At 48.1% G+C, this 12,915-nt stretch overlaps 1 protein-coding gene across 1 annotated transcript in view; it reads right to left on the bottom strand.

Annotated features, from left to right (window-relative positions):
• The window catches only part of Ple (tyrosine hydroxylase ple), a 51,609-nt gene that overhangs the window by 7,981 nt on the left and 30,713 nt on the right, over positions 1 to 12,915 (bottom strand). Inside the window, exons 4-9 of the mRNA XM_077674296.1 lie at positions 9,330 to 9,516; positions 6,947 to 7,035; positions 6,616 to 6,683; positions 6,033 to 6,083; positions 5,050 to 5,195; positions 2,904 to 3,039 (exon numbers count right to left, since the gene is read on the bottom strand). Of these exons, the coding sequence (XP_077530422.1) occupies positions 2,904 to 3,039; positions 5,050 to 5,195; positions 6,033 to 6,083; positions 6,616 to 6,683; positions 6,947 to 7,035; positions 9,330 to 9,516 (677 nt within the window). The remainder of the gene's footprint in view (positions 1 to 2,903; positions 3,040 to 5,049; positions 5,196 to 6,032; positions 6,084 to 6,615; positions 6,684 to 6,946; positions 7,036 to 9,329; positions 9,517 to 12,915) is intronic.

The following is a 12,915-nucleotide window of genomic DNA, read 5'->3' as shown; positions in this document are numbered from 1 at the left end:
CTTGCAGGAAATGCAAGAAGGCGGCTTCGCTACATGACTTCAACGTGTTTCTCTGCGTGTCCTAGTTTTACGTTGGCTTTTTGCACGACACATAAGTTATGCAGAAAAGCTAGACATACAAAAGGCTCGGAGAGTTGGATCTGCTAGAGCAAATTGTTTGACAATATGACACGCATAAGCGTGACAGTCAGACATAAAAAGCGGGCACTGAATGCGTTGGCGACTTCATCTTCAGCTTACATTATGATACGGACCAACACAGTTCAAATGATATGATACGGACAAACTTCATTACTGTTTGCCTGCCCGAAAAGAGTCCCCGGCACACTCATGGTTGAGAACCTCTGTCGTAGAGCGTATACCCATCTCGCGAGAACCATGGTATAATAATTTCTTAAACGTTAACTGTGCCAGAACGCTTTGCAGAGCAGTCAGAGACTGTTTGACTGTTCAGCTAAGAAAATAATGCGACGTGCCGGAAAGGGGCGCTTGACAGTGATGGCGCACGAGAACGCACAATCTACAGCTTCCCGTGCCGTTAATTTCAGATCATGGCGCAGCCGTGTACAATCACGATACTTACCTCTGGCGAAACTGACAAAGTCACCCGAAGAGCGCCTTCTAATCTGCTCCTCAAGCAACGCATCCATATGTGGAGACGCTACTCCAATCACGAAATAGTTGCCCACTAAATTAGCGGTTGAACGGCCATTCCACTTCTTTTCTTAGAGAAGTCGGCGCGGTCCGTGGTTAATGTATTCAGTGTTTAAAACACCGAAGGCTAAGTACGAATTGTAGGCTAAGTAACGAATAGGTAACCGGTAAAAAGCGCAAAGGCTCATGGGTACATTGTTTTCTCCCGCGGAGAGCCGCCACTTCCGGTTCGGGAGCTCTCCTGGCCTCCCGTACGCCGTCGGCTTTCACGCGCGTGTGTGCTGGTTGTTTATCTGTTTCCACCGGGGAAAAAAAACGCTCATGCATGGGGCATTCCATAAATAATAACGATTGACCCTACTAGGGGTTTATCTGACAGGTACGCACCCTGTGACAAATAAACAACACGCACACACGCGCCTGAAAGCCTCCGGCGTGCGCAGGACAGATCTCGAACCGGAAGTGGCGGTAACAGACGACGTACCCATGAGCCTTTGCGCTTTTTACCGTTCACCTATACTGCAGGCGTGCGTGCACGTGTTTCCGGCACTTTTTGGCCATCTTAAACCTGACCCAAGCTCAGCGTAACGATGAGCTTCCGCGCCGTCGTGTAAAGTCTGATTTTTCCTCTCGGCGGATGCAAAAACGGGCCCAAACGGAAGGTGTTCTGTAAAAAGTCGCTCCTGGATTCGGCCTCTCATCCGTATAACCGGTTTCTGGTAGCACGGAACCCTCCATTTACGTTGGGCCCCGTTTTTTTAGGGGCTGGGGCTGTCCGCGTCTCCTGTCGTCGTCGTCGTAAGCGTCGTCTCATGTAGCCACGGTACTAAAACTCCGGGGCCCTCGTTTATCCCTCGCGCGAGAACGTAACGCATACTAAAAAAGATACCGGGACACTCGTATACGCCTCGCGCTAGAGAGCTTCGTGCTTCAAAGACAAGAGACTCTTACAGCAAAGTGTATACCTCTACTCCCAACGGTTTCATCTCCGTTGGCGAAAACGCCAAGGCGCCAAGACTACAGTCATACACTGCATGCTCCGCCCCTCCCCAGGTTGCACGTTAATGGAGGTGGCCCGGGATTTTTTTTTTTTTTTTCGCAGCACGGAGACAGCACAAAGCAGGTTTTAAAACCACCTGTTCGGCCGAGTTATTAGGCCTCCCTTCTATATTAACCGTTTTTTTCTGGGGTGGGGGGGAGGGGGCTTTTTCAGATGGGGCCTGTGTTTACAGCATCTTTAACGGCAGCGTATATATATAGACACAGACACCAGGGAAAGTCTTGTCATCTTTCCCTCGTGTCTGTGTCTACTACGCTGCAGTTAAAGATGCTTAACCAATATACTAGCTTGCCCGAATATTGACCTTTTTTCCTATTTTTCCAGTACGGACAGACAAGAAAACAACCTTCTTTGCCTCTCTCTGGGCATAGTCCGTGTTTTTACGCGGAAAGCATTGTAGAATACCAACTTTTAGGCTTAGAAAGTCGCTCCCCGACCGAATTCAGCCTCTATTTTGTATAACCGGTTTTTAACAGCGTAGCTGTTGTAGCTGGCCGTAATGTGGGGTGTGGAACGTGTAACGCATTAAAAATACCAAGAAAACGCCCAGCGCTCGTAAGCGCGTGCCTCGAGGCGACCGCCCTGCGTCCCCTGCTCGCGCAGAGGTTTAGGCAAAAAAAAAAAAAAAAAAAAACGGGCGAAAACCTCGAGGAGCGCCTCACGTTGCCTAGCAACCAACAGCGCCACAGCTGGCGCAACACCTGCCCCCCGGAACCTCGACGCGACCCCAGGAACGCCGCGCATGCGCCGTGCACGTATGCGTCGCCTCCGCGCCCACTTAAGCTGTCGTAAATCGCTACCGCGCGTGTAATGATTGCCGTGAGGAACACGATGATCATCGATGCACATGACGGTGATATCACAGTGCAAAGCGACAACGCAACATGTAAATAAACAATTTCAAATTTAGTGCAATGCGCGGTAGTGCGTCCTTCAGTGCTCACGTAGAAAGAAATCCCGCAGCTTCGCTATGGTTCAGGCCTTGCGCGGCTTAGTGCAATCTTCGCCAGTTTTTTGGGGGGATTACGGAACCCCTTCCGTTGGGACTCGTTTTTTTCAGCGTTGGAAAATGTACCGATTGACCCTCGCGAAGAAGAGGGAGAGAAAACATTTTAATGAGCTCAAATGTGAGAGTGGAACCCTAGTTCGAGAATCCATGCGTTGCCCTATAGCCGCCTTGTCCACTTACGGTTCCGGCGAATGCTGGGGCGACGAGCTGTGGCGCACGTACTGCGTGCACTGGAAGACCCGGAACGCCAGCGACGCCAGGAAGTCACGTGCCGTTAGCAGACCAGACGCCGGGCGTAGGGTGAAGCCGCTCCGACCTGCGTGAAGGCCACTCACGACCGTATGGAACCTGGCCAACCAAGTGGACCACCTAGGTTTGAATACTTGACAATGGCTGACCCGCGCACGGATTTCGTTTTTTTAGGGGCAAAGCCCGGGGCTGTTGGCGTCTCCTGTCGTCGTCGCAATCGTCGTCTCATGTAGTCACGGTGATAAAACGGAGGAAACTCGTTTACGCCTCGCACTAGAACGTAACACGTACTAAAAAAACACCGGGACACATCGGTTTACGCCTTGCGTTAAAGAGCTTCGTGCTTCAAAGACACGAGACTTTTACAGCAAAGCTGTATACCTCTACCTCCCAACGGTTTCATCTCCATTGGCAAAAAAACATCAAGGCGTCAAAAACGCCACTTATACACTGCATGCTTCGCTCTTCCCCAGGTTTCGCGTTAGTGGAGATGGCCCGGGATTTTTTTTTTTCTTTTCTTCTAAGTTGTCTGAAATCTAAGAAAAAAAATTCCCCGCATTTCCCCGAGGGGAAGAATGTGAAAGTGCGAATGCACGAGTTGAATTTGCGCGGTTCGGTAATGTTCGCGAAAGAGAGATCACACACACACACACAACTACAAAGAAAGAAAGATGCATTTATTCACAGACACCTATTTGTGTTGTCGTTGTACTTCATTGCTAGAGCGGATATCAGCTTTGAAATTTCGTGTCAGTACTCCTTTAAGCGGGTGCATTAGCCCTTCTCACGCCCGATTCTTGGCCAATCCCCCACGTGGGTATGTGCCATGTCAGCGGCCAGGCAGCGCGCGCCCATCTCCCCCCGTTGCCAAGGAAGACGAGGAGATTCCTGGCCAATCCCCCACGTGGGTATGCTATGCGGACATCGCCGGTGGACGCAGGTTCAGGGTCGCTTAAGAAGTGCATTCGCACTTAATACTTGCAGGAACACCAAAGCGAGAATTGTCGGATAATGCGTAAGCGTGCACTGCCCTGACATACATAAAGACCTTTAAGGTCGACTTCACTGATATAGAGTAGTGCATTTCACGGAGGACATTTTCCATGAGAAACATCACGCCTTCATGCGACCACGTGTATCCCTCTAAATTGGTGTACACTAAGTTTTCTCTGAAGTTGGCTTCATTACTAAGCACAAATACATTGCTGTGAAGACGCTCTTTCAAGGACTAGTAAGCACTGATATTAAAGCATGAAGCCCCCAGGTCACCCCCTCTGCGCACGCCTAGCGGCGCCGACTCTCCTCTCTGATATGCACACTAAACGTTTTTACACCCTAATCCTCTAAAAAACGTGTAGTATATATGTGTGATAAAGGTGCCGGGAGGTCATTACATCCATTTTCTCTAAGGTCTCAACGCCCTAATTCGTAGCTTTACACTAATTTTGTGTGGCAAAAAGGGTGGTGGGCGAATGCAAAACACCCTCGGTTTTCAGTAGAGTGTTGAAAGGGTGTGGAATGGGTGTTTGTGTTTTGATCACAGCGATGAATACATAAGGCAATATTTCAGTCAATTAGAGCTCTCACTAAAGTCCCGGGCCATCTCCACTAACGTGAAACCTGGGTAGGGGTGAAGCATGCAGTGTGTAAGTGTATTCTTTGCGTCTTGGCGCTTTTTGCCAAGGAAGATGAAACCGTTGGAGGGTAGAGGTATACAGCTTGGCTGTAAAAGTCTCTTGTCTTTGAAGCACGCAGCTCTCTAGAGTGAGGCGTAAACGAGTGTCCCGGTGTTTTTTAGTACGCGTTACGAAGCGCTGCATCGCGAGGCGTAAACTAGTTTCCCCGTGTTTTTTTTTTTTTAGTACGCTTTACGTTCTAGCGCGAGGCGTAAACGGATTTCCCGGTGCTTTAGTACCGTGACTACATGAGGCGACGATTACGACGACGACGACAGGAGACGCCAACAGCCCCAGTTCCTACAAAACAAGCGGCAGCTAAAATGCGGACGCTTGCAAGTGTAACGATACTGCACCATGCAGCAGCTATATATAAGAAAGGATGCACGCATCCGACTTGCGTTTGAGGAAGTTGGACACGTCGTCCAACTGCGGGATGGCGTCGGGTCCGTACTGGAGCTCCTTCTCGAGCCGGGCTATGGCTTCGCCAAACTCCTTGCAGGCGTGAGTGGGCACCAGCTCCCGCATGCCTCGGTACACGACACCCCTGCGAGCGATCGAGTGTGACAAAGGTCGCACCTCACCGAGCTCTTTCTATAGGACGCGCAAGCGGTTCAGCGACCTTGTTTTGCAGCCAGTTTTGATCACAGCCGTCAACAAAGTCCTGCTGTGCTTACGACACTTTCCGCGACACCTTCCGACACTTCCGACACCTTACGACACCTTCCGACACCTTACGACACTTTCCGACACCTTACGACACTTTCCGCGACACTACGACACTTTCCGCGACACCGAACCAGGACCCCGTGACAAAGACCAGAGGGAGAGGAAACGCAATCCTCTTTAACACCACGGTAATGGTTATAGTTAGAACCACTCAATGAGCAGTTATTGTTAATTTTCTCTGTGGCTTTTTAAAGCGAAGCTTCCTGTCTCACTGATGGCGTCTGTAACGCGAAGACTCCCTGCAGGAAAGCCAAAGTTCTCTGAAGATGATGACGAATGATCGTGGGTGAAGTGAAAGTTAAAAAAAAAAAAACACGCTTCCCGTGGCCCGACTCGAACCTGAGTCCCTCGTGTTATGAGGCCGCCGTCTATTTTATTCTTCATTTCGACACGGTCGAAGGGGTAACTGCAGACGACAGCCAAAGAATCTGTACTGAGAAAGCTCCGCGTTCAACTATCGTCGTCGTTGATTTTTGTTTATGCGCTCTTTCGTATGCTTCTGTTTTCGCGTTCTGTGTCCATCTGCTCCGCTGCTCTTATAGACCTATATCCGTTGACTAAGTAAGCCTTTCGTTCGTGACATTCGTTACAGTGATGACATTATAGCCTTTTTTCAGCATGCGGCTTTCCCTTTGTGACGTGATTCCGCACTCACCATGTGCGCACCTCATCGGGCGTGTACTCGACCCTCGGAATGGGCTGACCCCTGCGAAAGAGTGGAAAGAGATTGATTGATTGATTGATTGATTGATTGATTGATTGGTTGATTGACTGGCTGATTTATTTATTTATTTATTTATTTATTTATTTATTTATTTATTTGCATGCGCACCTTATTTAATTTAATTACCCATCTAATTACTGAACTACTTAATTCGCTGACTTACTGGCTGGCTTAATAACCGGGTCCCCGATTTTATATGAAGGATACCCTGTGGTGCCTGACAAAAGAACAGCTGTGCGCGAGCATTTCCGCTCCTATCTCCCCCCTTTTTGTCTATTCTCCCTTTTATCCCTGAGCCCCAGTCCCCCACTGCAGGGTAGCAGACCGGGGTCCACGCCTAGTTAACCTCGTTCGCTTTTCACCTCCTTGGCACCCAAACGGAGAGTAAGAGGCTTCGATACCAGCGCCGCTAAAGCGACTCCCCCTATCGGTGCAAGTACTCTATCCGGTAAAGCACGGCTAGCTGGTATCGAGGCACCCTCGGTAAGTGTGGCGAAGACACCAAGCCACCTACTGCTTGTAGTCGAAGGCGATCTGGGCTATCTCCTTGCGTCGCTGCCGGTACGCGGGATCCGAGAAGCCCTGCGTATACAACGCATGCGCACGTCACAAGGGCGATCGACACGCACTCTCACCATACTGCGCATTTTAAACACACTGGCACAAGCTTGGGATTCGCCCGCTCTCTCAGGGCGCCCATCTCGCCAGCAAGCACCAAGCTAGTGTCACCATAGATAAGATACAGAGTATACCGTCACTGGGGCACGCAAGTGAGCAACGACGGCCATTTTGTTGTTTATGCATAAATGGTTTTCCATATTTGGTGGCTGAAGCCTCCTCCTCACCGGGTGATCGCTGTCCAGGTCCGGCTCGAACTTGGTGAGGACGTGGGTGCAGAAGTCCAGGTCAGAGATATGGAGCGGGAACCAGATGTCTGCGCCAGGTGGCGCGGTGGCACGTTAGCGCTGAAATCTTTCTGAGACACGGAAGCGGGAGGTACAGGCTGACTTAATTAGATAACTCAATGTGGGCCGGCACACCCAGCGAGCGTTTCTATTGTACCTGTGCCACAGGGCCTTTTCAAAGGCCTTCCGAAGGCCTCCGAACAAATTACCTATCGAATTCCCCTTTGCAAATACATGAGGTGCACTTCACGAGAGCGTTCAACTGTCAATTGAAAGTTACCGTGTGGCACAGGCATTAGACTAGCAGTACAGCGAAGCTGCGTTTAGGTGAAGGTTTTATTTGGGGCTAATTATTGAAAAGGAGAAAGAGGGCGATGAATGGTAATAAAAGTAATTGAGATTATTCATTCGGTGCTCCCACCGGGACTCCCTTTTTGGCATCGACCTCAGCACACAAGCGGCCACTTGTTACTCACCCTTAACCTTCCTTGGCTACTGCTAACCACCCAAACTCGCTAAGTGTACCTTCTATCCTCCCTCTCAATTAGCGGTTCCACTAGAAGCAGGTTCTACTGCTTATTTATTCATTTAATTCTTCTACACAACTGCAAGTTAGGTTCTACTACTATTACTTTGTCCATATCACCCTGCAGCTGCAGAATGACATTGTTGGAAGGAAAAGCAAGCAATACACGCTAAAAAGTCCCCGTAGGGCATCTTAACCCTAATGCAGTTGAATGAAGGAGCAGTCGAAGTGGCCTAGAGTGCAAATTCGGCGGATGACGTGGACCATCGAGCATTCAATTTGAGCGAAAAAGAGCATCTGCGCAAGGACATTGCGCAATGCAAAACGCCATGCACGCCTTGCGTGTTGTCCCTGCAGCGCACATGTAGTTTCTTTAGTCCAATCACATAGACTTTGTCATTCGCAGAATTATCACACTTAATCATTTAGATTGGTCATTCTACAGCGCTGTGGTGAATCGATTTACGGGGACTTGTAGTAGTGTACATATCAGGCGTTTCTTTCCCCGAAATCCAGAAAACGAAACTGAGTCGGATAAAACTGCAGTGACAAGAAAAACTCGGCAACTTTCCCCCCCAAAAAAAGGGTGGCTAGAAAATAGTGTGGATAAAGCCCTGAAAACATGCACGCACATTGTAGTTCGTATAAAAAATGAGCCAGATCCCGGATCAAAATGAGCCAAATGCATTTGCCCATAGTGTTCAGACTGTTTCGTGGGTGTTGTCGGACATTTTTGTTTAGCTTTTCGGAGCTGCCTCCGAAAAGCCAATTCAGACGGTAATTACGAGATAGGCGAAAGATCTGTCCCCAGATGTCAACGACGAAGTGAATGGAAGAAAAAAGTTAACGAAATGAAACTGACATGTCAATCAATCATTTTGTTTCATCTCACCCGTTCCTGCGAAATAACTCTGTATTTGTTTTTTTTTGTTTTTGCTCCCATATTTACCATTTTAGTACTTAACTCAATAGCCGCTGCGTAGAAGCCCTATCAAATCCCCCCCCCCCCAACCCCCATCTGAGAGTGCGAACCACTTCAATTCATTAAAATGAAGAATAAGATATGAACAGTCTTGTGAAGCGTTTTGGGAAATCATGGCAAAGCAATGAAGAGCTTGCTTACTTTGTGAGTGCCTTCAGGAGTGCCCCAAAAAATTATCCTAGGGAAAAATTCGAAAACAGCTGCTAATGATGCCAAGAGGACTCACCGGCTCTCCATGTATATAGCTCTACTGTTCTTGAAGCCGTGTTGCATATTTTAATGCCTTTTCCACCAAAACTCAATCGCACCATGTTTGAAAGTTAATTTAAATAAAGCTTTCATGACAATGCCGGATCAACTTGAGTGTTCCAATTCATGCGATATGAGGCAAAATACAAACTTATTCCCTCAGTATTGCTCAAATTCCCCGCTTAATTTTTAATTACTTGTGGCCATAAACGTCCCCTAGCTGATGTGTAAAATATATCATATAATAGCTTTGACGGCGCTGCATTTAGTTCCGGCAACAGACTTTCGCTTGTTTCTCAAATTCGCGATAGGTGGATCTCGCTCATCTCGAAAAGAAAACAAAAAAACACCTCATATACATGAACCATTTTTGGAATTATTCGTAGTATAAGCGGTCAGGGAGAAGGGGCCGTGAAATTCAGCACCACAACAGCAGGTTCATCTGAGGAATAGATAGCGCAACAAAAGTCGAAGGTCAAAATGGACGCACGAGTACAGGTGTCATATAAGTTTTGTATATGTTTGTGAGTGTACCTTATTCGGCGGCTCCAGTTTAAGCGCCTTACCTCCGGCGAGGGCGGCGGTGACGTCCCTGACGACGCGCATGTCTCCCAGCGAGCCCAGAGCGAGCGATTTCCCCAGCCGAAGCAGGGCATCGCGGCCCAGACCTCGGAGAGAGGCGAAGGCCTCCAGCGGCGCCTCGGCCGTGCGTCCCGTGCGGGTCTCCAGGTGGCACACGCGGCCTCCGCAAGCCTGCAGGCACACACAAGGATATGAACAACAGTTTACCCGAGAAGCGCGAATGCTAAAAGTGCGTTCAATCGCTCGCCAAACCTTCCAATACCCAAATTGCAAACGAGGAACGAGCCCATCCGACGATGTTTCGCGAACTAACTCAACGCGCCTACGAGCATACGTGGTTTATGACAGGGTGTCGAACCGGTATTTTTTCGGGTTCGGTTCGGGTTCGGGTTCAGGCCTTTCGGGTTCGGTTCGGGTTCAGTTCCGGCGCACCATTCTGTTCCGGTTCGAACCGGTTCGAACCGGTTCAAACGGGTTCGAACGGGTTCAGAGAAAAAAAAAGCAAGCGTGTTTTTTTCTGTTCATTTTTTGTGCTAGTGTTTTGTTTCCTTGTCAGGTTTCCTTGTCAAAAACGAAGCCATAATGTAGGTGTTTTTGTGCAAGTGTTTTGTTTTGACCAAAAATAAGTAACCCTACAACACTTTTTTCAACTTTGTTCGAAATCTTGAATGCTTGCAGAAAGTAGTCAACCAACACATCCAGTACTTAGATCAGGGAGTCGGAAAGTCCCTCAGACAAAAAGTACTGCTCTGTCCCCGTCAGATAACTTACAAACTTGCTTGAAATACTTTTCTTTCTTCCCCAGTCTTGGCGTTCTTCTACCGCTGGAATGACGTCATTACAGCGATGTAGCGGCTATTTGCCGGCTTTCCTTAAGTTGCGACATTAAAATGAAACCACAACAGCGAAGCAGAAACGGAAGGCGTATCTGCTGGGACGAGCAAATCCCGCACTGCTCCTCTGTGCTGGCAATAGCTATAACTTTTGCAGTGTTTCCAGATGCGAAGATAAGAGTGAGAGCGTTGATCTAAACTATTGAAGAGTTCCTTTAACTGTAAAATGTACTGCAAAATGTTTTCAATAGTAGGTCTACGATTACAACATTAACTGAAGCGAAATGAAAAATTCGCTCGGACACATAAGACTGCGTATTTGTATGAATTTGAAAGCCCTGCTTTTTATGGCCGCAAGTTTATTTTTATTGATTTAGTTTCTTTCATTTTTATAATTTAATTTAATTTATTCTTGGATCATAACACTGCAGTTTTATACCCCGCAGTTGTTTTCTTGAGGAAGAAAATGACGGACGATTACGACACTCGCTAATGCGAAATTTGAGTGCAGCGCGAACTGTAGTCTTCTCGGCGACGGCGCATAGATGCTGTGCCTCAGGAAGTGGTCGCATCATCAGCTAATGCACGACGGCGCACGGCATACTCTGTCGTTATCTCGTAAGGGGTCGCCACTGGGAAGCACGTCTCGCACGGTCACAGAATTACGCCCTCCCCCTTACACTTTCGTCATACTTGCAACCTCCGTTTTCCTGCCAGCTCTATCTTCGGTGGCGTCTTCTTTCTCTCGGTTACAACGAGTCCAACGCTGAGGGACTACGCGAAACCACAGGAGCGGGTGCTTAAGGGCTGCGCTCTAACGCATGGCTCTACGTAGCCGCTGTGCAGCCATGTGATCCACTCCCTTCGCCGACATGTGACGGGCCGCACATCGTCTCCAAATAATACGTTCACGCCACAGTCTTCTGGAAGGCAAACAGGTAGCCTCCTGACCAGTGGGCAGCACACTGGTGCCTCCGACGCCTCCCCCTCAATGCATCTTCGCCAGAATATTCTGGTAATGGGCAGCCTCCCTGCAGACTGCCTACTGCCCCGTCCTACTAAGCAGACGACCCGTCCGTCCACAATCGTTTTAACGCGTACCATTCTTTGCCCACAGCAAGGACTGTGTAACCCCCTTCATTTCCACAAAAATACCGATTTCAGCGGGAGTTCCACCTGTAATCGCTAAATAGCGTAAATGGAGATAACTGGTCGCACAAAATTTCTGAAAAACTAAAAAATAAAAAAAGTAATAACCGAAACTGGCAAACTGTGTGACACCCTGCATTTACACAATAATGACGATTATTGGAAATTTTCACCTGTAATCGTTATATAGGGTAAATGGATATAATTAGTCGAACAAAATTTATAAATGTAAAAAATAAAAAAATGTAAAATAATTGCGGGAACTGGTGAACCGTGTAACACCCTGCATTTCCACAATAAGGCAGATTTCGCGAGTTACAAATGTAATCGTTATAATGGCGCAAATAGAAATAATTGGTCGAACAAAATTTTGAAAAACTATAAAATAAGAAAAATATAAGCAATTAAGGAAAATGGGAAGCCGTATAACTGCCTGCATTTCCACAATAATGGATATTTCGCGAATATTATATTTGTAATTATAGCAGCGTCAATTCAGATAATTGGCCGGACAGGATTTATAAAAACCAAAAAATTGGCTGTAGAAACTCACACTGAGGACAAGCGGCGTAGGAATGCTACGCATTAGTAGATAATTGTTTGAATTTCTGCAGAAATTTTTTAGTACCCTGGAGTGTCGCCATGGTACAGTATTTTGCGTCTCCGCCGCCTCCCCCCCTCCGCCCGGGCGTCTCGTGGCGGGCCGCCCCTCGTCCCGAAATCACGCATCCTCGCAGAAATCGCCTGCCTGGCAGGCAGCCAGGCAGGCAGGTAGTTTACTGGCGAGCGGGAAATCTTTTTGGCGCGCAGGAGAGCCTGAGTGCCCAACATCTTTTTTGGTTCTACCAAATGTCTAGGCACGCACGCGCGCTTGCACCCCTGTTTCCACACAATGAGGCAAATAATTTTGCCTTTAAATAAATTGATTGGTCTGCTACGCTTTTCATGTACCCCTTGTTTCAACGGCGCTTTAGCTTTAACACGAAATCATTAGCACTGCTAGAAGTCGAAAACAGTCCCGCGTCGGCGTCAACCTCCGACTGTCAAGCGTGGCTGGTGGCGTTTAAAGCGATTTCCTTCTGCTCATCTTTCGTATGCTAACGTACCAATTAGAAAGAAAGAACGGCTTTAATGACTCATTGGACGCCGTGTACAGGATGGCATTAGATAGGGAACCACCGGAGATAGGAACTTACTAAATGGCACTTCAGCGACAGGTGAGAGCGGTTGGGCTCTACGAAAGATAATAGCTGAGTGAAGTCACAAGCAGCAGTAAATATCCCTCGCAGAGAGAGGGAAAATGAACTTTAAATAAATCGAGGAAAAGTTTCAGAGAGGCGTCCTCATTCGAGAGGTAGAGTCCACAGTCGTTTTCATCAAGAGAAACTGATCTTCCAGGCCGGAGCTGGCCAAGGCTTTCTCCCAAATCTTTATGGAAACGTGTAGGTTGGATGGATCTAGGGTGGACTTGTCGCAGCCGCCTACTGTGTGTGTGAGGTTCCCAGGCTCCCCACGGAAGTGACGAAATGGAGAGAATTGTGTCCCGTCAAAGAGGTGAAGACTGGTGATGTTTGGGAAGGTGTTAATC

This window comes from Haemaphysalis longicornis, unplaced genomic scaffold, assembly GCF_048455015.1.
Source record: "Haemaphysalis longicornis isolate Haplotype H1 unplaced genomic scaffold, Haemaphysalis longicornis Haplotype H1 scaffold_6, whole genome shotgun sequence".
Classification (NCBI taxonomy): Eukaryota; Metazoa; Arthropoda; class Arachnida; order Ixodida; family Ixodidae; genus Haemaphysalis; species Haemaphysalis longicornis.
Note: the sequence above shows the minus strand (reverse complement) of the source record. Positions and strands in the feature narration are given on the sequence as shown.